General features: G+C 41.2%; 2 protein-coding genes across 7 annotated transcripts in view; both read right to left on the minus strand.

The window, feature by feature from the left end:
• Nucleotides 1-21819, minus strand: part of DHRSX (dehydrogenase/reductase X-linked) — a 186259-nt gene extending 164440 nt beyond the window's left edge. The window contains exons 1-2 of one of the 2 annotated variants that reach the window (XM_068141540.1): nt 21619-21819; nt 20918-20976 (exon numbers count right to left, since the gene is read on the minus strand). In XM_068141540.1, the coding sequence (XP_067997641.1) occupies nt 20918-20976; nt 21619-21725 (166 nt within the window). In that variant the 5' untranslated portion in view covers nt 21726-21819. Of the gene's footprint in view, nt 1-20917; nt 20977-21613 lie in introns of both variants that reach the window. The other variant, XM_068141531.1, reaches the window with a different exon arrangement.
• Nucleotides 9596-26588, minus strand: part of ZBED1 (zinc finger BED-type containing 1) — a 60099-nt gene continuing 43106 nt past the window's right edge. Inside the window, exons 2-3 of one of the 5 annotated variants that reach the window (XM_068141498.1) lie at nt 17184-17300; nt 9596-14505 (exon numbers count right to left, since the gene is read on the minus strand). In XM_068141498.1, the coding sequence (XP_067997599.1) occupies nt 12367-14454 (2088 nt within the window). In that variant the 5' untranslated portion in view covers nt 14455-14505; nt 17184-17300 and the 3' untranslated portion in view covers nt 9596-12366. Of the gene's footprint in view, nt 14506-14606; nt 17140-17183; nt 17301-20917; nt 20961-21613; nt 21702-26588 lie in introns of those variants that run through there. The other 4 variants (XM_068141487.1, XM_068141505.1, XM_068141521.1 and 1 more) reach the window with 4 other exon arrangements.

Below are 26588 nucleotides of genomic sequence, written 5' to 3' on the forward strand. Positions count from 1 at the left end.
CTGCTTGCAAAGAGAGCAAAGCACTTCCCATCTCTGCAAGATGTACCAGCAGCTACGAGAGTCCTTACATCAGTATTTATTTTATTGCATTTAAAGCTTTGCAACTTTCCATACAGAAAATCCAGCAGCACTGAGGGTTACACCACCTTCATTTTGGCTACAGTATCATCTCCCTCCCAAGGTCCATTAGAACATCTGGCTACATTTCTGTGTACTGGTGCAGTCTGTGACCAGCACTGGCTGTAGCAGCAAAAGCCCACACTCTAATCCAGACAAAGTTAACCATCTTTCCTATATTACCTGGAGAAACACATTGTTTTACTGAGTCACTTCAAAAATGGATGTAGAAGAGACAGATAGAAGATATAGTCCACTTCATCACAAAAATCCTAATAAAGCTCATTAAATTAGTGCATAAACAAGTAAGACCATATGCCACTGTAGTACATACCTACCAACCATGTTCAAGCTGAAATCCAGGCTACAATGTTGCCCATTTATTTTATTGTTTTACACTCTCTCCCCTGTGTCTTCAAATACCCTTTTCCTCCCTGCAGTGCCAGATGATTGCACATGATGACTTTAAAGATCAACTGCAAAAATGAACCCGTGAGAAAATACAGGAAGAATAAAGTTACAGGCCTACAACCAAGCACAAACAGCTCAGCTAGTGCCTATTGGGCACTACTGATGGCACTGTGTCTGCTGCTCTTGAAACCTGGTTCTGACTCAAGTTAGCTGCTCTTTAAATATCTGTACCATATAATTAGGAAGTACAGCATCATTGAGAAAAGATGGATTTTGCATTTCTTGACCTTTTTCCTACTAATTTTCACCAGACTATCTAATGTTAAAATGCAACAACTCCAGTTATGAATGCACAAGTAAGACTGGCACAGAGGTGGTAGCATTAATTAGCATCGAATCAGTCCAACAGGCAGGTTAGATGATATCTGTATTCATGCTGGATGGCTTTATTCAGTAACAAGATGTTGTTTTGGAAAAAATATGTCCAGGAAGTCCTTGTATATCTGTTGTAAGAAGCATTTAATAGAACAAATGTTTCATTTCCACTTATCCAGGTTATATCTAATTGCCAAAAGTCACCACTTACTGTTCTGCTGGTGCTCAGTTCGCTGCGTTACATTCAGAAAAAACATTACAAGCACATTTTTTCACTATGTCAGTCCTAGTTTGCAGAAAGTGTAGTGCCAATAATGTTTTACTTAGAAAGGTGATTTGATTCTGTGGAATGCATAGATTTGTTGCATCTATTATAAGCTATTTGCAATGGTACCACTGAATATTTTTTTAAGAACTAGGTCTGATGCCAACTTATCTGTAGTTTCCTTAGCCAGGACAGGTTATTATGTTTGTTTAATAATAATAATAATAAACCAGGTTGGAAGAGACCTTTGAGATCATCACGTCCAACCCATCAACCAATCCAACCCACCTAAACAACTAAACCACGGCAAAAGAGCAGAGAGTTAAAATTGTTAAAATACTCTTATGCAAAACTATCTGTTTTCAAAATAACCAACTGGGGCAGAGAGCATCTTCCGCGTTGACTTTATAAAGTATTTGGCATATGGGACCTAATTATCAGTTGTTTTGGTACAAAGAGCTAACAAGGAGCATCACCTGCTTGCTGCTGCAGCACACCATGCTGGGGCAGCCAGAGGTGTCAATCTAACTCTTGCCTGCAGCATTGCAGATTAAAAACTTTATCCCAAATTCACTGAACAATCATAAAGCTCATTAACTTCAATCGCTGGTTTGTGTGCATGACAAACACCAGTGTAAAATGTGAGGTCAGGAGGTGACAGACCTTTGCTCTGATCTGGCATGACTGTTTTCTCAGGATGGTGAAGCTAATGTCACAGAGGATAACTCAGCACACATCTTACAGGAGATAAGTATTTCCTTATCAAGCGAAAGGGTGTTTGGTTGTATTACCATGTTACCAATGTGTCAACATGACAAAAGAAAACAAAAGGCTAATTTAACTCAAGGTCCTCTTTCAGAAACAAGTTCAGTGCGTTTTTATTAGGTCAAACTTTCCTCATTTTTCCCTCCAGGCTTCTTCTCATTGTTTCGGGTTTTTTTGTTTTTGTTGCAGAGTGCATCCTATTTTGACTGCTGCATGGTTGTTTGATACAAAATCGTCAAGAGTTTTATCAGTCTCTTACACTACCAAAACCAGAAGCGTGTCACAGCCAAACACTCTTATTCAGTGTTACACCACTCAGAGGATGTTTTGGGGTATGATAGGTGATGTAATTTTCTTGTTCAATGAATTTTCTGTGAAGCATCAGACTTTTCCTAGCAGAGCACAAATGTGCTGAAAGGAAAGTAAGTGTCATAATTTTAGTAAAAAACTATAGCACTTTCTTTTTCTCTTAAAAGCAATAATGCCATGAAGCAAAACATCACTGTTTATTTGTTTTGGTAATAGTACCTGTCAAATATTTTATTTTCTTGCTGGTGATAGCCCCATTTTAACCTTGCTATATGTCACCATGTCTGCAGTTTTGATGCAGTAATTCACACATTATGATAAAGCTACAAACCCAAAATCGCTGTGTCTGTAATGACATCTGTAATTTAGAAACTGGAAGGATGGAAAGCTTGAAACTGGAGGGTATCATTTTCTGAAAACACCAGGAGGAGGCTGTGTGACTGTATATATGACACTTCTACTCCTTAACTGCACAGATCTTGAATCTTGTCCTGTTTGCAAGGCAAGACAAAACTACATAATCTTAATGACAGATATAAAAATATTTCATAAGACTCTATTTGATCAGTGCACTAAATGCTGAGTTGAAACAAGAATTACATGCCAGTGCCCACATAACTTTGACCCTCCTCCAACACTGAGAAAGTGAGCCCCAGGTAAAGCATTTGTGGTGGGACAGTATCTGCATGGTCTAAGCAAACTGACATATTATGACTCTAGTATACAAATATCTCTACAAATAACATCACAGGATCCACAGATACTTCCTTCTGCCTTCAAGCCTTGCATAACTTTAGAAAGCTACTCCAGGACTCACATCAAAGGCAAGTAAGATCTCAGATTGTGCGACTTGTCCCACACAGACAGCATCATGGTGGCGTCCACATCAGATCCTGTGTAACTAAATACCTCCATCCACTCAAGTGTCCCCACAGTAAAGCTCTGTGTTCCTCAGCTGCATTTCTACAACCTCTAGTGCTCTCAAGTGAAGTGTGACTGAATGAAATTTGATTAAATAACTCTTTTGATGATGCAAAGCAACAATTGTATTTTGTAGCTAATTTTCCAGAATTTCAGCATCTCTAATGTGAACAGAATTTGTTCTAACACCAAAATAACTAGATCCTACTCCAAACAGCCCCTAAAAATCCCCCAGTTGTACAACCAGCTAACACTGGGGGTGAAGCAGCACTTTTATTGGCAAAATGCTGACCTGAAAGCAAATGTTACATATCCTTTGCAAGATACCATCTGTCCACCCTCAGACCCAAAAGCCTAAATGCACAAACACAATCCATTGCCCAACTCTGAAATCCATCAGTGCCTCAGATGCATGAGCACCAAGCGAACACTCAGCCTTCTGCTTATAATATTGGACACCCGTTTGCCTTCTTTCATTTGTTTTACATTAACAAAGGACAAAAGCTGATGTTTATCAAGGACAGAAAGATCAAGCAAAAGAAATGTACACTCAGATCTGCTGATACTGTTGATTTTATGCTTGTTGAGACCAGGTAATGTAAATTGAAACATTCTTGCAAGGAGAATATTGACTAAATAATAGAAGGCTGTACACTCATTGAAATGCCATGGGTCCAGTTCCACATTGCTACAATGCAAGTAACAGGGCAGAAAATTCGGTCCTTACACTTGAGCCTTTTACTGTCAAAGTTTTACCTTAAAAAATAAATTACTCTTTACATTTCACATTCTCCTATATTTTGGCATAACACAGTTGCAATTGCCCCCTTCATCAACATCATAATTAAAGAATTCCATCTTTTGAGTTATGGGGGGGAATAGTTCTCCTGCTTCTGAAGCCCACCCACATTTGGAAGCTAAAGTGTTAGACATAATGATCCTATGGATACTAACTTCTGAAGCATAATAGAAGACAAAACAGATACACATAAAATGAAAAGTTCTGCTTTGTGTATAAAATGAATCACAGTCCACCTCAAAACACCACTGTTTAAAACAGCTACACCTGTGATGCCTGCATTTCTAGTGGTTCTGAATGTAGTACATGCAAAATGGACCTTTAGAGAGAAAATTCTTCAATCTGTATTTGGACAAAGCTCAAGAAGTCAGTGCAAAGGGTCTGAAGGCTCCTATTTAGGCCACATTTTGTATCATTTTGTATTATTTTATAAAATAATGACTCATTCTGTAGTCTTGGTGTCTACAAACTTATCACCATCTGCACAATCCTCTTCCTAGGGTGGTCAACCAGCCCAGGGATGAAGTAAGTTCAGGGAAAAAGCCCTGGCCCATTCCTTTCCTTCAAGCATGTGCAGACCAGAAAGCAGCCCCAGCAACATAAAAACACTGGGAAAACAATCCAGAGGAATCTGTTTTCTCTCTGCAGAGCACAGCAACCTTCCTAAACAGCCTAGAGAAAGGGAAGAAGAGCAGCCAACAGACCAGTGCTGCAGACCGACCTGAACTGCGCACTGCAGGAATTTACCAGTCTCAGTGCACAATGACCTGCTTCATATGTGTGTGGATCCTGTCTCTGGGTAAAAGAATTTTATCTTCCATCAGCTCTAATATGCACTGCCAAAAAAGGCACAAAAAGCATATGCAATGCTCTTAACAAATGGCAAATAGTTTCTTATATTATCTGTGAATTTATATCTTGAAAAAGAACTGTGAGATCTTGGCAAACATCAGCCAAAGTAATGAAGGGGAGGTGGGGGGGTGGAGCATGCAGGGCATGAACAAGGTGGTTAGTCTGTTTGCAAAGCTCCAAAAGAACTAGCTCCTGTGAGCACTTTAAGATCACCTGGGGATTGCATCATACCTGCAGACACAACATGCACAAGGTTACTCTTTTCTCACCTCATTTCCCTGACCAGGCATGCAGAAATCTACTTTTCCTGAGCCAGTCTCACATTTGCAACACTTTGGGGTAAACGAAGTATCATCTTCAACCTACTGCACAAGCAAACCACATACAGAGCAGATGAACTTCTGCCTCCTTTCACCGTATCTTTAAAGCATACAGGTAACATTCTCCTATTCTTACATGTTGAATAAAAGAGAGACACTACAAATAACACAGCAAAGACCAGCACTAACATACCTGCACCTGCAGGAAATAAAATGAGACTTAAAATTAGGGACAAAAATATATACATACCACACACAGAAGGCTCCACTTATCCACAAGACTGGCTTTTTCTCACCACAGCACTTGCCCCCTTGGGACCTGCTAGATTTATGATAAGTGGCAAAGTCTTGGATTGCACGTGAATGTGCATCTATGGTAGATCAGAGAGGCTGTGTCAAAATATTATTCAGAAACAGCCATTTCAGCCCAGGTTCCCATATGCTAGAGGACAGGTTACACTTAGAGCTCATTTATCCTTCCTTCTCAGTTATTAGTGAAAACTCCTCTTTGGGCACTTAGGAGCTCACCACTGGCAGCATGAAAACACCAAGAAGAACAGAAAATGTTTTTTACACAGTTCTGAAATATCAAATTAGAGGAAGGTTATTCATTTAGTATTTTTAAATGCTGCCAGGATTTCAGACAGGAATTGAAGACCCCTGCTAAAATTTCTGTATTTTTCCTAGATGGATCCATTTCTTATTTGTTCTCATCAATGAAGCAAACAGACTAACCACCTTGTTCATGCCTTGTCTGCTCCATCTCACCTCCCCTTCATTAGTTCAGCTGATGTTTGTGGATTTATTAAGCTGCTTCTATTTAAGTTCTGCTCCGTACACAAGAAACAAATTTGGTGACAAAGCCACTGCGTGCATCCCAGAACACAAATTCACAGCAAAGTGGATTGCCATCCATGACACAGAATTGTGCACTGTTTGCAAAAGCACTTTTCTTTTTCTCTCACACACACATGCATCAATAAAACACATTTGAGGAGGTGAAGGTTTTCTTTGGAGCACATTGGATAGGATTTTTCTGATATGAGCTTTTCTGATGTTTACTTGACATATTCCTTGTTATGACTGTAAATTCCTATCACTGTAAACCTCAGTGATGACTCATCAGGGAGGAAAAATACATATAATGAAAGAGAGAAGGAAATCCTTTCAATTGCTGTGTTCATAAAAACAGTGATAAACAGAGACACAGAGCGTCTCAAACTTAAAAGCAAAGTAACATCCAATGGAGAAACAAAAGATCCTCATTCTTGACTGGAATTATTTGGGGACAATGACACATTCAGAAAATCGAAAGCAAACAAAGATACTTCCATTTTAAAAAAACCCAAACCTTATTCTGCATTTTCAGGAGAAACACTGTTGAACATGACATCATGCACATGGAGCTACAGGCAAATACAGCCATACTTTTAGTGTGCTAAGTAAAGCAAAGAGATTTTCTCTAAAGATATATCTAGATAAATGTATGATACACAAATAGTTACAAATGCATTTTAATTAGTCTTTTGCCTAACAGCATTAAAAAAAAGTCAACATTTCTCACTTGATTTATTTAAGATGAAAGCATCCCATCCTGTCTCCACTGTACATAAAAACAGGACTACCCTACCACTTCTGACAGTTGAATGTGTGTATACTACTGGTCATGGTATTTATACCAATAAAACCACTGTAAATGTTATCCCAAAAATATCTATCAAATAGAAACTATAGCTTCATCCACTACAGAGATTTTTTTTATTTGAATGCTACAGAAGTTTTCCATGTCAACATTAAATACGTAACTATTTGAATAATCACAACATTTCCCAATTTCAGCCTAGAGCACATGTTAAGATATTTACTTTAAAAACTCGAATAACCAGAGCAGCAGAGATTCTGTTTCTACCCTGATATGCAATAAGGACTACTACTGCTTATTATGTCTTTGACTCTGCGTGCATTTTCCTAGCTGTGTCAAGACTGATTCTCCAACATTTTCTCCTTTATGTAGGCAATTTTGGTCCAGCTGAGCAGTGTGTTCAAGTGTACGACACTCCAAGGGGAGGAATTGCTAACTCTGCCTTTTCACAGCATGGCAGAAGCACTGCAACCCCTGTGGAGTGGAATAAGCACCTAGCTTCAACTCATTTTAAAATGAGTTTACCTACTCTCAAAGAAAAAGCGCTGTAAGAGAAGAAAAACATGCCAGGGAGCAGCGCTGCTCCTCCCTGCTGCTTTCACCCAGCACTATGCCCAGACATCACCAGGGAGGGGAGAAAAGATAAAGGAACTGGATTTTTCAAGGTGAAGTCACTTGAAACACATACGAAATGCAACACATGGAAACCAGCACACATATGCAAGCATTCTTTTCAACAGCTCTGAGAAAAGACACATCTGATCATCGCTTCAAAGCACTGCAGATGCTGGCATCACTTTTGTGAACACTAACATTTTCTTCTGGCAGCAAGGGAAATCGATACAACCCTGAACATAAAGGTCAGTAGGAACGCTCAAAAAATGTAATATTAACATTTCAGAGTCTGAGGAACTCACATTTGAAAACAGCTTCTGCAATAGCCTTTGCATTTTAAAAAGACATAAATCAAGTTTTATCCCTAAAACAATTTTGAAATGCAAGGTAAGCTGAAAGGCAGTGTTTTGTTGTTTCGTGGTTTGTTTTTGTTTTGGCTTTTGGTATTAAACTCAATTCCCCTGCGCCATTTTAAGCCAACTGCAGGGGCACTGAAAATGATTATAGAAGCAGCAAAAATCTATTTAATTAATGGTGATTGTTCCATCTAAAAGAAATGCTTTTGTATGTAAAAATAACAGCATTACACACCAACTGCAGGGATGTTTCAAGACTCCAGTTTAAGTATCACGTTATTAAACATGCTACTGATGGCGTATCAGTAGTAGGCAAATATAGAAACACACTGTATCTTTAAGTTCTCTCTACAGCACCACTTGTTATTAAAAACAAAATTTGTGTAATTTCCCCACTTCCCTTAAAAATAAATGTCTGAAATTTAGTAGACCAGCAATTTGCAGGAAATACAGCGAGACAGATCATAGTCTTGTCTGGAAAAACAACAACAAACAAAAAACCACCACAAAATGTAACAGACCAGAAGCCAAAGCAAGAGTCTTCTCTGCCGTCAAAAGCTAGACTACGTAGCACTGCACCACCAGAACTGAGATCACATCATCCTCTGAGGACACTCAGAAATGGAGACCATTGAAAGGAGTATGGTGTGCAGATACTAAAATGCAATTATTCTAACATGAAATTTCCTTTACACCATTGTCATAGAATACACAAAATACTTTACTACTGTGTTCAAATCCACATGCTTCCCTTTTTTGAAAAACCACACCCTCAGGCAGCTCTTCAAGCTATCACAAGAAAATGATAAAATCATGAACTACATGTGACTTTAGAGTCCTACAAAGTATTACAAATAAACAATTAGTTCGTTGGGATTTTTTTCCTTTTAATATTTTCTGTCTCCATACACATGTGCCTGTAAAGCTAATTGGACCACCATGACATTAAAGAAAACCCTCTAAATACACTGCTGCAACAGATAACTAAAATAAATTAAAAAAGAAACACCCTCTCCATAAATGATCCAGAACTTCAGTCCCTTCATTTACATAGAGGCATTTCAGACATAGCTTGCTGGAAAAAGTTCAACTTTTCAATTTCAGTTTGGTTCAGGATTTTCCTTTTGTCTTCACAGTAACTCCAATGGCAGGGAGAGATGAAATGTGTGCGAGAGTTGGCTAGTCACACAAAACTCACTTTTTTTCCACATTAACCTTAAGAAACCTTTCCTAGCCCACTGAATTTTAATGCTGAATTGGAAATACTTTGCTGGTAGCAAAAAGTAATTGTTCTTCTTTTGACATAAAGTACATATTTTGGAAGCCTGTTTTAAAAATTCACTTTTCCAGTATGAAAGCACTCAAAAGCTGAAGTTCCTCTCTTGCCCCTCCAAGAGATGTCTCAGCTGTACCAAAGAGAAAAGGAAAGATTAGGTTGTGGATTCAAATTAGCTGTCAAGAAACACAAACATAAATCTGACTTAATAGCTTAATTTGGAAATGTGTTTTGGGCCCACCCTTGGCAACACCACCAGGGTTTAACTCATGTTGTAGCAATATTTAAAACAGCTCTGCAACTTTGTTTCTCCACCCAACTAAACAAGAAAAAATTATGTTGTTAAAGGAAAAACACCACGCTCATTTAAGTAAGAGAAACCATCTGAACTAACATTTTCTGGTTTTTAATCCAAAAGATTTGTACAGCCTTTTATATATATATATATAAGTTACAGGATCAAAAGGAAAATAAATGCATAGCTTCAAAACCTTAGAATATAACTTGCCCTTGTTGTGGAAGAGTTCAAAGTCATAAAGTGCTGCAGATATGAACACACATCAGACAAATAATTCAGTAACTAACTTATTCTTCTGATTTATTTAACAATATTCCAGGCTTAGAACATTAAATAAAAATCTCACAGACAATGGGGTAGGACAAACAATGGCTTTGTTCTTTTTTCTTTTTTTTTTTTTCCTCCCTTCTTTTTTTTAAAAAGAATGCTAAGATACATCAATAGAACAAACTACAGTTTTATTTTGGATACCAAAAAATAAAAATAAGCTGGAAGGAAGAGATTAGTGCATTGCACTGATTTCAGAAAAACTGCTTGTAAGCATCACTGCATACATTTAGCCCTAGAAAGATGACAATGGAATCAGGAAAGGGATGCTATCAAGAGGGGTAGGCTGAATGCAGATCTAGAGATTGGTGCTCAGGCCTCTGCCTTGGTTGTGAGGTTGAATTCTGCTCATGTAAGAGAGGATCCTCGTGCTAGCATTTGTGCAGCACCTCGAGGGCTGGCAGTGGTGGTAGCAGGTGGAGGTGGTGAAAGCAAAGACAGTCAGCACCAGCTGGTATTCAATGGATGAAAGAGCCAAGAGGTCTTCCGGGCAGACTGCCAGGATGTCACAGGAGCTCAGGTAACATCAAAAAGGGTTCTGCCATATTTAGCTCCTTTCCATAATTTGATTTTGATACCTTCAAATCCACCTGTGGGAGTGTAGGCCAAGCCTATGTTTTGCACCTTGGACAATCACATACACCTCTTCAGTGGACAAGGAGAGTAGCAATATTCGATGGGATTCACTGCACGCATACTTCCTACAAGTGCAAATTAATCTTCAGGGGACCATAGAGGGCAAACCCCATCTTACTGAGAGCCACACTATCTGTTTTTTCCTCCTGGGCTTAAATATGCCAGGTAGCTCACTACTATTTACTTCACTGATCCTTTACTTTAACCTCTGTCCTTTCTCCTTGTTCACTCACCCATTCCCAGTATTCACAAAGAACACAGAGGCCTCAAACTTCCAAAACCTGTTAAACCAAAACAAACAAGCAGTGGGAACAGTAGGTTGAATTGCATCCTTAATTCCCATTTTTTTTATGTTCCTCCTGGCTGGGTCCTTTCTAAAAACAAAGGTCCATATGGGTACCACTGTGATGAAAAATAACAACTTTCTTCCTCCAACACAGTAACAGCCTCTCTCCTAAAAGACTGCGCTCAACGTAAATTGTAGACTAAAGCCAAGATGTGAGGTAAGACACCAGTTACAAAAAAAATCCTAAGCAAACCTTGATTGTAACCAGAAAATGTCAAGAGCTGTCCTCTGCAGCTCAGGGGAAAATGCTGGCTGCCATGTCACTCTATGCCGTGCACAAGCTCTAATCTTGTTTATGACCTGCAGTATTTCACAGGAGAGGGAGGGTCGGGGGTTGGTTTTCTTTCATTTTTCTTGTTTGCCAAGTTCTCAAAAGGGCTTAAAATACAGGTGTAGAAACACAAAGGGAGCATTTACAATACACAACTAATCTGAAGCAGTACTAAAACAGTAGACTGGGACTAAAGCCCACTCTAAAAATTGCATCAAGAGACAATAAAAGTTTTTAAGCGCTAACATAATACAAAGCAATCTTAAAGACTCACTGAATACATGTGGGGAAATGGGGGGTGTCCCCCTTCTCTTAAATACAATTACATAATATTAAAGCTCTTTCTTTTGCTTTTCTTGCCAACTAAATTTTCTAGCTACCCTGGGCAATTTAAATTAAGAGGTTAAGGATTTTGTAGCATTAGACAAACTGTCATACCCACTCTCTCCTACCCTTCCACCCTGTGTTGAGGGACCTGATGCCTTGCTTGCTCTATACCTGATGGCATCAGCCATAACACGTAGCAAAGGTAACGCATTGCTGCCAGACCCCACGCACTTCCTTGCCACTTTTTAAAAGCACAAGAGACTACAATCAGGGCTTGCCTAGACATACACACACAAATAAAAAACAAAAAAAAAAAAAACCAACCAACCAAACAAAAAAAAAATCCAAAACCAAAAGCAAACAAATTTTGCCATTTGGCTGCTGCAGTTAAATGGTAAAACTGGACTACTGTGGACACAGCAATACCAATGTAGACATGTTTACACCATTTATACCACACTGGAAAATAACTTATCCCAGTATAAGTGCATGCACAGTACAGCCTATGCCAGCACAGTATCAGTTAAAATAACAATACATTAGTCCTCTAATTAACAGAATTATACCAGCTGACCTTTTCTAGCACAGACCAGTCCTAACACATGAGGTAGTGAAAATCAGGCTCAAGATCTTTTTTTCATTCTGTACCATTGATATACTCTAAAAAATATTTACTACTCAGATTTATGGATTTTAAAAATGTTTTAAAATCCAAAATTTAAAGCTAACATCCTGAGTCACACAGGATTGTGGAGGCATAATGTTCAAAATTCCTTTGTTAAAGCTCCTAATTCAGGAAAATATTTTTAGGATAGAAAACACGTAAGCATGTGTTTGTCTCCCACAGTAGCAAGTGGAAAGGTTGCACACAGGTAAGTGCTTTCTGAAATCTGGGCCACAGTCAGAAGTCAGGGTCTTTTTAGAATTTATTTCCTCAATTCATTTCAGTGCTGTTTAGTCACAACTCATTCACGTTTTAAGACAGTGGGAAAAACACAGACAATGGAAGTTGAATTAAGTTTCATACAACTGTTCAATATTTACAGCATTCATAGCATAAAACAGAAGTATTTTTGGTAACTTAAGACAAATACCTTTTTTTTTTTTTGTTGTTATTAAATGTACCACAGCAGTCCTGTTAAACAAACCCACTGTCTCGGATATTAAAGAAATTGTTGTTTACATTTACTGAGTCATTTAAATTAAAAATCTGTTCCTGTTCCAAACCCCACTCTCCTTCGTCTTCGTCCTCTGGTTCTGCCTCAGACCCATTCCGACTGTTTTCATACAAAAAGACCTGTTCATCCACATGAGCTGGGGCTAATCGGTTTCTCTTTGCACTTACAACATTAGCAGAAGAACCAAAAAGGCGTTCAGGGAAGACCCTTGTGGCCATAATACACCAGTATTTTTGAAGAACCTTTGGTAAAACTGGAAACAGTGCTAGTCTGTCAGACCACCATTTCAGAGGATCTTCATTTAAACCAAGGACCTTTTGAGACTTGAAGTTGCTCAACTCCTCAACGATTTGAGCGTGCCATTCCTCCTGGTCCTCCACACCTCCTGTCTGGCAAAAGATCTCTGCGAGCATGTTGTTGATGACGCTGGTAGGAGGAGGAGTAGAGGAGATGATGATTTTTTTCACAGGCGGCTCTTCTGAAACAGTGAAGAATTTCTCTTCAGTCCTGAAAGTATTTTCTTTTACTTTCTCCAGCAGGCTTTTTGCTTCTTCCACCACTCTGTTTTCAACCTGTTGCCGCTCAAAGGCTGAAAGAAAAGGCAGTTTTTTGTAGCGAGGATCCAAGAAAGTTGCAACATTGAGAAACATGTCTATCTCAGGGGCGTGCTGGTAGGTGGTTGACAACTCTTTAGCAATCACCTCCTTTGCCATGCTGATTTCTTTCAAATCATTCTCTTTGATGTTCAGGGTAGTATTCAGAAGCATGTGGAGAAGTGGCTTCACCATACTTATCATTGGGTACTTCGAAGCAGACATCATCTCTGCAACCTGCTTGAAAGGCTGCAGCAGCTCCACCAGCCCCTCAATTGTATTCCACTCACTGGCTTCCAGCATGAGGTGATGGTTGTTGCTGTCCTCAACAAGAACAGCTGCAATGACAAACTGTTGCTCCTTGAGGCGCTGTAGCATAGCGAGCGTACTTCCCCACCAGGAAACACGGTCACTTATCAGCATGCAGTGGAGAATATTCTGCTGCTTCTGCTTCTCACTCAGCATGTACATTGCAACAGTAGATTGCTGGAAATACTCCACCAGTTTTCGGCACCTGGCAAGGAGGCTGCAGAGTTTGGGGAGCTGAAAAGCTTGTTGTATTCCTGCATTAAAAGTGTGTCCCAAACAAGGCATCTGTACGGGAATATCTAGGAGAGAGCAAGCTTTCACAATGTCTTTACTGTAATCTGTTGTAGCACCAAAGACTTTTGTATTGATCCCCCACTCAATGAAAGTTTCATAAAGGACTCGTGTAATAGTTTCTGCAGTATTATCCTCCGGTACTTCAAATGTTTTTAAACACCGTGAGTTCACAGTCAGGCAGTTGGCAGGAATGCTGCTGAGAAAGTGAACTGCAATGGTTACGTATGACCTGTTCTGGTTTTCACTCCTCCACAAGTCTGTGGATACGCCACACCACAGAACCTCAGTAAGCTCTTTCAGCACAATTTCTCTAATGGCATTGTACTTTTCAGGAATAGCTTTTGTACAGAAGTACTTCCGGCTTGGAAGTTCATACCTGGGCTCTGCTGTTCTCAAGAGGGCCTTGAATGTGGGTTCATCAACAATAGAGGCTGGATACATGCCCTCACAAATCAAGCTGATGACTGCAGATGTCAGCTCCTGATGCTTTTTGTTTTCATAGTTCTGGTACGTCTTCATGATGAGGCTATCCTGAACAACCTGCTGCGAGGACTCTGGCTTGATTTTTGAGAACGCAGTGGCGAAAGCTTCCCTCATTTGCTCAGTGTTACTTTTCACAAATTCACAGAATTCATCAGGGTGATTTTTCTCAAGGTGGTAGGAGAGGTTGGACGTGTTTCCTGAATAGGCAATCTGTGCCATGCAAATACGGCAGTAGATCTTCTTCCATTGCAATATGCATCCTTCTGCATTGGTATCAAACCCAAAGTACTTCCAAACTTTACTCTTTGCTCTTGGGTGAGCCACTAACTTTAGGTCTGATGGGGAACCTTCTAAACTTTTATTCTCCATTGCTTCTTGGCCACCGTCCCACCTTTTGATCCTTCACTCATTAATGAGTACCTGATAAAGGCAGTAAGATAAAGATACAATGAGAAAGCACAAGTTTGACCACACTTAACTATGTGAAATCAGTGTTTTTGTGAATGTATCAAGAAACCTACCTTACTAATTACATTTGCAAATTTAAAGATGAGATTTGCAGGAAGTATGACCTACAGGAAGCCCACTGGAGTGTCAAAAAATAATAAGGATTATAATATACCACAGTCCGTAATGAAACTGAGCTAGAAGGCTTGAATACGTCTTATTTCCAAAACTATGTAATTCTGGGTAGAGAACATGCAACCACCACCACAGAGTTGATAAATTATTGTCACACAAACTGGTCATCTGCTATAGCATTCTCTTAATCTCTTAAGTTATAGTTAGGGCTAGACCAGCATCCTCTTGCCTAAGAGTTACTGAACTTCAACGTTAATATTTATTTCAATTGAAATCTGATATTGAGGGAGCAAAGGTTTTAGTCTTTGATTATTCTGAGAGAAGTTTTGTTAGCTAAATCTAACTCTTTAAGCATTTTCTTTAAAAACAACCCACCCAAAAACCTGTGATGCAAATTAGGGTACTAATCTGGTCCTCTGAAATGCTACCATATTTTCTGAAATCAAAGCCATCCCTCGAACTACCAGTTCACAATCATGGCTCCTGGAATAACAGTGCACTATAATTACAGGAAAAGCAGACAGGGAATAAACATATACTAATAAATGTTATTATCTACATCAGCTGGAAAATAATTTTTGCTGTATTTTCTTCAAGAGGCCACAGAAGTCAGGAGGGGGTGACACTCTAGAGATAAGTATGGCAGTAAGGTAAGATTTGGCAATCTGCACCTCAGTGTCTGCAGAGGAAAACACTTCCTGTGGAAGCCACATATAAGAACTACTTGAGGCCTGCAGCCAGCACCCACTGGAGCTCATTTTGCTACACCAAAAACACAAGCCACAGCACAGCATTACTGCTCACTGACATTTCTCTATTTATTCCACACCACCAGCCAAGACATTATAATAGCAACAGGGCCTTTTCTGGGGACCTAGCCAGGACTGGGAAGGGGAAAGAAGTCCACAAATGAAACGTGGATGCAACCTCCTCAAGAAAAATCCAGAAGAGACATGAAGATCATCAGGAACATCCCTGCAGCCAGTCTGAAAGCAATGGCATTGCTCTTCTGCTCATAATGAGCAGCACCTGCACCCAAGCCCAAAAAACCCTGGGGTGATAAGACTGGCTTGCTGGGGGAGGAAGAAACAATCTTTGTCAAACTGCTCCATGGGAATATCCCCCCAAAGCATATGCATGCAAGCTTCTCTAGTGTGCTTTCTGATGTTAACAAATATTTCCAATAAAAGATGTTTTCAGTCTGTACTATTGCTGGTATTTTGCAGCACTTTCTGAATGTCTTGAATGAAAACCCAAAGACATATTTACCATGACTAAACATACTTATTTCAACACAGCTGTTGGTTTAGAAGCTGAATAAGAGATGCAAAGCAAGTGTTTCATTGGATTTGTTCTGAAGTTTACTCCTGGGTGTAGATATTTTACTTTTTTCCCCCAAGGGGAGAATGTTTTGACTACTGGTATGCCCTCTACTATGATTCATGCAGTGCCTTTTAAGTTGCCAGGATAAACTATTGATTCAACATGGTAATGCTGCCTAATTCCAAATATGTGCACATTGGTGCACAAAAGCAGCAAGTATGCAATCCCACAAAAACTAATGATTTTGAAAGACGAAGTGGTGTAATGTTTAATTATGTAACCCTGTCATGGCATCAGACTGCACTGACAAGAAACGTCACATCAGTATATATTATTACTGCTTTTAGATCCCTCCGTTTTAATCCATGCCATGGTGTCTCAATGAAGTATAAAGGCTCCTGGTATTTCATTACATTTTTGCTTCCTTTACAGTTCTGTAGCACTTCCTGAAAGCACTGTATTAAAAGAGTTGATGCATCTTTAATACTTAGTTAATATGTCACACATTTTATTGTACTTTTTATTATAAAAAGTTCATCACTGACTGATAAAATAAGAATTATTTTAGAGCCAGAGTGTTACAGACTCACTCCATCCTTCATTCTTATGTGTGTTACAGCTTTGCCACCATTTTTAGTTAGATCTGATACTTGGTGATTATGGCAGAGTAGCACTGCCACAGTCAAGGACATGCCAGCATAACACAGCCTTTATTACAATGCTGTAAACCACACCTCAGCTGTCATAATAGCTCAAGTATAATCTGTTGAACATCCCTGCCTTTCCTCAACTGTTATACAGCATAACAGACACTGTGGAAAAAAAACAAAACTGCACCTCTTGTTTTAGTAGAAGAGGTACATTTTTCCTCTTTCAGTGAAACTGTGTTCACAGTTTTACTTGGCAAAAACTGGAGTAGCTTCAACTCTGAGCCAAAGTGAGGACAACAGCACCTTACAGAATTAAACCCATTGGAAATTAAGCACTTAATTGCCTTTGGGAAGTGCTGTAGCTTGTTACAAGGGCAGATGATGGAAATGCTCTCTTTTAGCTTGCCTAACTTTGCATGATAAAAAAGACTAGTGCTACTTTGGTTTGCTGAAAACCCTTCCCCACACATAAGCCTCAAGGCTACAAACGTGCCTTTCCCTTTCTCCCTTGAATTCCCACACACGTTGAAATAGAACACGCACTTTGAGACGCTGCTGCTTTCCTCACTCCTTCCATGCAGCTGGCCAGTGCCACCGGCTTTTTTCAGGCTTTTAAGGGCCTACCGGCAGAATCCTCTGCTGCTCTTCCATCAAACTCAGCTGCCATAGGAGGAGAAGGAGAAATGGCTTAGGTTTCCTTTCCTTAGCACCTCATCCCTGCTCTCCCTAGGATGGGCTGTGCTACCTCTAGGATCTGTAACTCCCCTCTCCAGAGCAGAGCCTGGGTCATAATATTAGAACACCAGCCATGACACACATTGCAGAGGGCAGCAGTGCTACCCTTGCACCAGGCAGAGCTCCGTTTCCTCAGTGACAAAGAAAATGATTCAAAAACAATATGACATTCAAGACTGTGAAACCAAGCACAGGAATGCAAAGAAACGTGGGGTGTGCAGCCACCCTGCGACCTTAGCTCTGCCCCTTACGCACAGGCAGCAATGGTACCCTCTCTAATTACATGGTAGGTATCACTGTCGCACAACCCTCACCTCATTCAGCACAGGGGCAACCATAAAATGAGTGTTTCCTCATTTCTGAAACTACCTAAATAACTCGCTCAGGCTCACGCATGGGGAAGGATTACTTGTTAGATGTTACTTTTATTTCTACACGTCATCAATCCTTCCTACCTGCTCACTTCCCTACTCACCTACAGCTCATACAGCTTTGAGCAGGAAGTGCTCAGTCTATCATTATGCTTTATCCATATAAAGTAAAAGCATGTTCCCAAATTAATATTTCATGATTAATTATAAAGAAATTTGGTACAAATGAGGGCACCAAATAGCTAGAAATCGGGGCAAATGAAAAGTATCTATGACATTTCAATCACTTTTAAGAATAGGAGCAATCATGAAGGTCTTCTGAACTTCAGCCCCTTACAACCTTCTTCAGCGATGTGCAGTTTTCTGCACATCACAAGGTATCAAACTAAACCACAATTACTTCAAAACTGTAAAATGTTTAGCATTTAGTCTTCCCCTACCAAATTTCAATTAAATATGTAGAGTAAGAAATGCAGAAGGAAAATGCTTGAGAAGCTTTGTAAATACCAAAAGAGAGAACGATGATGATGATATGAACCTTTTTTATTGTCAGTAAGATGACTTTCAGTGGCCATGTCGCCAGTATTAACATCCTGGTGTCACAATTAATATTAGTTTGCTTTTTAACAATCCATTGATCAGATTTTTGTTTCAAGAAAGTTTTATATCAAGATCTTTAGTCACGCAGGGCTTCCTTTTCCCCTTTCCCATTAATTAAACATTGTTACAAAAAAAAAAAAAAAAAAGATAAAATCCACGTAGTAATTTCTAACAAAACTACTAATTGTTTAGAACACTGAACACTAATAAAGTTCATGCTACGTATAGGCAGTCATACTATTCATGCAATTAGTAGTTGGAAAAATGTGTTCACACAAGTTAAACATCAGTTCCCCTTTACTTCTGCATGCTAATTTTAGCTAGCGAGGCAATAACTGACTGCACCCCACTTACCCTCCCAGCGCTACACTTTTCTTCAAGATTAGAATTTCAGACCAATTTCCCTACTCTCTAGTAGAGGAAGTATTCACATCACCAGTGAATATAAGTTTATCTTTTCAGTTTGCAACTCAACACAATTACCAAGTTTTTACACTAAATTGTATTTCAGAGCTCAAACTGCCCTCTTTCCCCAAAAAATAAGAGTCTTGAATACAATCTATAAAAGTTATACAAATCCCATCAGGATGTGACAGAACAGATGGCCACTTTTAAAAGCCATGTGAAAGCACATGTGCCAAGACCATGCAATTTTGACATAATCAGTGGAAAGAAAAAGAAAAACTAAAACTAATTTGGTTTACTTGGATTTAAATTCTGAATACTTCCTGCAAGCTTTTCTTGGAAAAATCTCAAGAAGAGGGCTGCACTAACACCAGATCCCCTTGCTCACCTAGAGGTCAAGAACAAGCCATTGGGCACCCCTCTGTTTGAAAGTGAGCTGCACTACTGAAACTGAAACAGAGCTGCACCACTGCCACATGAAAAGTAGCAATTGTGATGGTGGAACTGGAGCTAAGATGTGATCAGAGGCATGGCTGACTTTGCTGCCCTGCTCCGCCCAGCCTCACTTTCCCTCTCCAACTTCTCCCTGGGAAGGTACCTTGACAACAAAACAACTATATTTGTGAGAGTTACAAACACCCCCTCAAAAAGAAATAGGAAATTTTTAACATACTAACCTCTCAATTACTGTCGAAAAAGCTACTCGGCAATTTGTGACAGCAAGCGTAGTTTACTGATCCAGGTTTTAATTAAGCTTGTTCTAAACAACGCTGTCGATTTCTGTGGCACTGATGTCACTATTTAGAAGTTATTATGGAAACAAAGTTAATCTGGGTAAAAAAAGTTCCCACTGACAAGCTGATTCAATTTTTAAGCAATGGCTGGACACAGCAAATCTAAGCAAGGCAGCAGGTAACTGCCAAGAGGCAACTGTGCACAAACAACTATCTGAGGAGAAAACTACTTGGAAGAAACCACCTTGAGTAGGGCTGACAAAACCAAAAACCAACACCTTCCACATCTGTCAAATCTACCCTGCTCTTACTTAGGCAGCTGACATTTCTCGGGTTGGATCTCCATTGCCTTCCTCTGGCATTTCCAAATTCAACACTTTTTGCGTTGTTTTAATAGCAGCAGCTACAAACAGCAACAGAACACTCGGGTCACATTTTCATCATGCTATTTCTCTTTGGTTAAAAAAAGAAAGATTTGGAAAGTGTTACGCACCCTAGGCACAATACCCAGCTTTACTCTGCCAAGAAAACTAATGCTAGAAAAATGCTCAGATTACTTCAAACTGCATACACATCTACCCTTACTTGTCACCAAGATTCTCTCATTTGTTCAGTGCTTTTACCTGTCTTTTGAGAATGTAGAAAGATGAATCCCAGACTATTGCAGAAGTATTGGGAATTAATAAAAAGCAGACAGAACACTACTCAAGGAAGCACAAATATTCTCTATGTGGTGGTGTACTTGTCACATCTCTTCCCCAGTGCTTTACATATTCTCTAAACTACTTTTCTCATCTGCCTCATCTCCTTACTGAAACACTATGCTCTTTCAAAACTCTTTTTCTTCCCCTGTTTTTTCCTCTGGTTAAGACTACCAACAGAGCCACAAAGACTGACTTTAAGCAGCCAAAGTTAAAAGGCACTGACTTGCATGACGTTTTACGCTCAGCTCTTATGACACCCTATGCATCTGTCTGCACTCATAGTTCACTGGATGTTTATAAACTCAGAAGCACTTCAAAGGCTTCAAGAGAAAGAGGAAACTGAAATCTTTGTTTTTTTGGCGAAGTCATAGTTTCCTCTAGTTAGTATTAAACATGATGTTGACCCACATCGGAAAAGTGCAAAAACGCAACTTCTCCAACAAATGACTAATCTGAAACCCTTTGGAGAAAACTTCAAGTGTCACTCACTGTCAACTTAAGGGCGAGCGACTGCCTGTATCAAAGACTAAGCTTTTAGAGCGCGGGAATTTTCCCATCCCGGAGCGGCCGAGACAAGGTGTCTGTGGCCCGCGGTCCCACCTGCCCCGGCGGGAGGAGACCGAGGCCGGCAGGTCCGGTGGCGGGGCGGGGGCACGGAGGGCGGCGTCGGCAGAAGCTCCTGGGCAAGCGGGAGGCTGCTCGTCGCTACCCGCCTTCTAAGCACCTACCTGGACTGAGGGAGGCTGGGCCCACGCGGCTCTGAGCCGAAGTCTGAGGCGAAATTGCCAGAAATGAGAAAAAAAAAAAAAAAAAAAAGGAAAAAAAAAAAAAAGGAAAAAGGAGAAGCGGGAACCCCCAGCCCGCAGAGCCCCCACGCCGCCGCCCGACCGAGGCCCACTCAGACCAGCGCGCAGCCAGGCGCCCGTCCCGGGCCCTGCCCCCCGCCCCGCCCCACCCTACGTCCAGGGGCCGAACGGGGCGGTTTGGGATGGGACCTGCTGCTCACCGACAGCAATTGGGCGGGGCCCGGTGTGGCGATAAGGGCACTCCGCCAGCCACAACACCCCTAGGCCGCTGCCTTCAGGCAGCGCTGTGGGCCCAACCTACGGAAGGGAGGGGGTTAGGAGCCCAGCGGCAGAGGCCAGGCCCAGGTCGGAACCACAGCACAGCCTGAGCCCCTACCCTACTGCGGAGAAGCGGTGCGGCCCAGGCGACCCGCCGCTAGAGCCAAGGTCGCGGCTGTCCTGCCTGAGCTGTCCGGCCAACCAACGGCTGGGCCGCGAGGTCTCGGCCCCGCTTCCCTGGAGCGCCAGCGCTGCCATTCTCCTTAGGGTGGGCGGGAGAAGGCGCGACAAACTTTCCCCTTCTCTGCCGCCCCCCGCCCTGCAGCCACCCCGCCTCACGGCGCCGGCTGCGGTGCTCACCTGGGGCCGGGGGGCAGCGCGGGTGGAGGCGGCGGTGCAGCTGGTGCAGGATGACGCGGAGGCCGATGTAGTACACCCGGAGCAAGGGCACCAGTACAGACAATAGCGACATGGCCGCCTCTCTCCCTGCGGCAGCTGGCTCGGGACGAAGAGGGAAAGAAGCTCGGCGAGCGGCTGGCGTTTGGTTCTCCGCCGCTGGGCCAGGCCGGGAGGGATGGGGGGGTGCGCGGGGCGGCCCCCACAGAACGGAAGGGAAAGCGCCGCCGCTGTCACAGCAGCGCCCAGGCGCGCCGCGCCTCCCGCCCTTCTGGGCATGTGCGGCGGGGGAAGGGCTCGCTGCGGCCGGCGCGCAGTGGAGAGGGGCGGCGGCAACGGCGGGCGGACCAGCCGCTGGCAGCGGCGGGGTAGTGGCTCGGCCGTCTGACGAAACGCCTGGGGAACTGGAGAGGGGGCAAGGCGCTAATGCGTTCCGTGGCGGCGTGAATCAGCGGCGGGGGAGTGGGATAGTGTGACAGGCTGCCTGAGGAAGCTGCCAGGTTTCGGGTGCAGCGACTTGGCTGCGAGCAGTCAGCAGTGCCTAGGCAGGGATGAAGTGCACCGTCCTGTCTCCAAATCCTGTGGCGGAGCGCTCGGTGAGGTAGCTCACGATCTCCTTTCTTTCTGGCACGGGTGTGGGGATACAGCTGCCGAATCCCAGGAACGTTGCTTTTGCAGGTGAAGACACTGACATGGTTATGATTTAGCAGCAATTTAGGATTTATTTATTTTGAGAGGTAGATCAAAAGGTTGATGTACAACAACACTTAATTATTAACCAGTGTAAAGTGATTTAGTAGAATATAATCAAAATAGCAAACTACAGATTCAATAATGACAAGATTCACACTCACTACAAGGTATCCTCAGTCGATATATATATATATATATATATACACATATGTATGTGTGTAATATGCATAGATATAACCACAAAGCATACGAACACAGAGTTATTTGGATCCAGTGGAATATAGATACCCACACTGATGAAAGCAAATCTGTATATTCAAACACATGGGTAGAGAGGTGGATGAAAGAGGCTGCCTGTAGTTAAATTTTCCCTCTTCTTGAGTTTAAATACAGTGCTTCAGCATTCGTAACACATAATAGTTAAGCCTTGAAGTCTGATTTTGTTCTGGCCCTTCCCATAATTTGTGCCCAAAAGACATCTCACTCAGGAGATAACTGGACACATCTCCCTGTCATACATGAGAGTTCAAAGAGTCTCACTTTAAGATCACTGTTTATAGGGTCCAAGACAACAGATTCTCATCAGGTATTTTTCCACACTGTCAAAACATTTTGATATTATGCCAGTTGCTGAGTTTGGAAATTTGTATTACCCCTCTCTTGGCTAAGACCCAGATACAAATGTACTAGGTTATCACAACCCAGATACAGATGTACCAGATGTATCAGGAGGTGGTTAAATCCTGAGTGATATGAAGACCAGTACAAGATTCAGTGAAGTCAGTACCCAGCATACCAGGGAGATGCCTTAGTGTTCTGGTTTGCTGTCTTTTGCTATCCATGCCTGATTTACCCTAAGTTGGTTCATGGCCTAGGAAAAAGGAGGCAGTGGTTCAAACTCAAAGTTCTCGAGTTTTGAGTGACAGGCAACTCTACCACCCTACTCACTTAGTCTGAGCCTGGTCCTAGCCACCTTGGACATCTGTCAAGCTTACTCTTCATGGTCATAGCTCTGGCAGTTACAGATGCCCGTTTTACTGAATGCAGCTTTATGTATGCCTTCCTACATGAAGGGCTTCATTTTTTTGATCAGCTTGATGAATACATGCTTTACCTAGCATATCACGATTTATTTCAAAAGTTTTGTGGGCCTTATTTTTAAAATGGCAAGTACTCTCTCTGCAGATGATCACATTCTTTCTACCTGTTCTGGTAGGTGGTTGGGTTTAGCTACAACAAATGCAACATTAGTCCTGATGGTGTGGTTTTCATTCACAGAACTGGAACCATTTCATAATTGCAGATGAGCCTCAATTTTGATGCAAAGCAAAAAATAGTAGCAGTTGTATTCAATTTCAAATCCTTAGGTATCTTTTTGCCTTTGAATATCATGGAGAACCAACCATACAAAGTTCTAGAAGTGCATTTGAACTGTAATCTTCTCCTCTTAAAAAAAAATAAATAAATCATACTTTCTAGAAAGAAACCACCATTGACAATGTACTTTGTTGATGTTAGTTCAGATTGCTCAGTGAACTCATTTTCTGTTCCCTGGAAGAAATACACATAAAGTAAAAAGCATAGTGAAGCTGCTTCAGGACAAAACCAACCATGTAATTTTATATCTCTCTGCTAAGTGTTTTGGTTTGTTTAGTTTTTGTTGTGCCCTTTTTTTTTTTTTTTAATTTACACATGGAATTATGCAAACAAATAATAAAGAGAACACCACAAAGGCACACCAATGAAGGATTTATTCGTACTGCATATTGTTTTCAGCCATGCCTGGCATGGTAGACATAGTATCATATGAAAAGACATGACAGAAGAAACACTAACATTTAGTAAAGGTAAATTCTTGCAACTTATCTCAGTATAATCAAATCTCAACTCCTTTATGGTGCTTTACATTCTTTTCTCAGAACTACAGCATTAATGAAAGCCCTTTGCAATGTTAAACTGTGAAACTTGCTACAGTATTTACATGATCTGTATGTAAATATAGATGCTTTCTCAGGTTTTCTAGTACAATAAAATAAATTGATGCATATTCACACTACAAAAATAAATACTTTGTCTTTTTTTTCAGACAATGCTATCCAAAGAATTCAGCTAAGGGGGAACAACTGATGGGTTAACATCACGGTCCTACTGGTCTCCCTACTTTTTCTCAAAGTGTTAAAATTATTTTCAATCCCCCAAGGTTCATGAGTGCAGCTTCACAGAGAAGATGAGGAAAATTTATTTCAACACTGCATTATATTATTTTTTTTCTGGAGGCTGATGGAGCATGGATAAGAAATTAAAATGTTAACTAAAGGCTGTAGATCTTTTGAGTTTTTTATGTTACTGTCCTATAATACATCCTGCTTTTAAGTGATGCTTCCTTTTCCTCAGTTTTCAACAGTCACTATCTTCTTATTGATACTCTGTTTTTTATCTTGCAACCATTAACTGCAAAGCCTCAAGTATTTGGGCTGGAATCTCATCCGTCTACTTTAGATAACTCACTGAGACATTATTACCTCAATGAAATTTTAGGTGTCTGAGCCCTGGAAGGGACAAAATGAGAAATCTAATTGCCTCAGCTTTGTTTTACAGACAGTGGGCAGAGAGAGGCACTTCTGAAGACCTGTCAAAGATGACTGCTTGCTTTGAGGTGATGGCAGTGCTTCCTTCTTTCCACTGACTGTAAGTGAACTCACAGTGCCAGTGGGCAAAGTCAGCCTACAGTTACAGCACATGTATCTTCTTGGAAAGCTGTCAGAAACCCTAGTCATGCTCCATCCACGTATGTTCCAGCCTATCTGTCCCTCTTGCAGGACTGGTGCTAGTGAAACAGTGCTCCCACCCACATTTTGCATAAAGATGCATAAAGACAGAAGAAAGGAAATGTTTCTAGACTCTTAATTAATTCCCAGCAGAATGGCATAATCAGCAACCATCCAGTAGCATGGATGGTAGGTGTTCCAGCTGAGAGCCTGTGCTGCACGGAACACATGAAACATGGAACCACATCAGAGCTGACAAAAGCAAACCCAAGGTTAGCCTAGCAGTTCAGACACACTGGCACAGGATGGAGGGATGTAAAGTTATGGCCTACTTTTCTTATTTGTTCCATGACAATCTCCTGTATGACACATCTTTCCCAGGTACACAAGTGTGCTCCCCTTGAGAACTGGAGCCAAAAACTCCTCATATCCATCACATGGCAGTTCAAGTTCAGTAGGAGAGATCAACTTTTTTTGCCCAAACATGGCATAATAGTTGAGGCAGCCTCATAAAGTGTTGATGGTGCCACATCAATCCCTCTCAAACTGTAAAACGTACACTTCCACTTCCATATTTAGCTCAGGATGTGCTGAGTTTTGTACATATGACGAAGCTGATAGCTCACACCAGCAGAAGCCATGCATAATACTGACTACTGCTAATTTTTAGGCTTCTAAAAGGGATTTACATGCCTCTTTCCCTACAATAGGTTACAGAGGGACTTGAGGCAAGAGATAAGTGCCTATCTTCCCAAAGCAGGATCTCCTTAACATGTGTGGGTGAATAGTTAAATGCCTCAGGAACTTTCAGGTTCAGTAGGGAGTTGCTCACAAGATTAGGCAGTGCTGGGAAACAGGATCGCATCTGGAATTTGTGTGGGGCTTTGACCACCTGCGAAGAATTCTGACAGATTGCATATGCTTCCCCCCATCACTCCCCCCACACCTCCTGTGGAAAAAAAAGTGTATTCCCAAACTAGGTATCATCTTGAAAAATATTGGGCACTTGAGCATAGCAGAACTGTATGGAGCATCAAGCTCTTAGGCACCCTCTGTAGCATCTTGGAGAGGACTGATTATGTGGAAGGGGGACTAAATTTTGCCAAGGAACAAGGTGTCTACAGGCTATGCAGCAGGAAGTCTCAGACACTAAGATCAGGCTCCTCTACTGTGAGGAATCATCTAATGGAATGCCTTTCTTATTCTTCAGTAATGCTAGGGAAGATAAATAAGACTGTGTAAGACTGACCTCCTGCATAACAGAACAGATGCTACAGCATTTGCCTATGAATGAGGATGTCTTATTCCCTCAGAATCTTTGTTTCAGACATTTGTATTTTCAAGAAAATAGTCTTATTGGAAAAAAATTACTTGCCAACATAGTCATAAGGATGTAAAGCCCAGGAATATGGTAAAGAAAAGCAGTCAGGGGAGTTTAGCCTGATTTTACTAGCATTTAGGTTCTTAGCAACAAGGGA

This window comes from Melanerpes formicivorus, unplaced genomic scaffold (assembly GCF_026170545.1).
Source record: "Melanerpes formicivorus ecotype bairdi unplaced genomic scaffold, bMelFor1.0.p_v2 SCAF_1, whole genome shotgun sequence".
Taxonomy (NCBI): domain Eukaryota; kingdom Metazoa; phylum Chordata; class Aves; order Piciformes; family Picidae; genus Melanerpes; species Melanerpes formicivorus.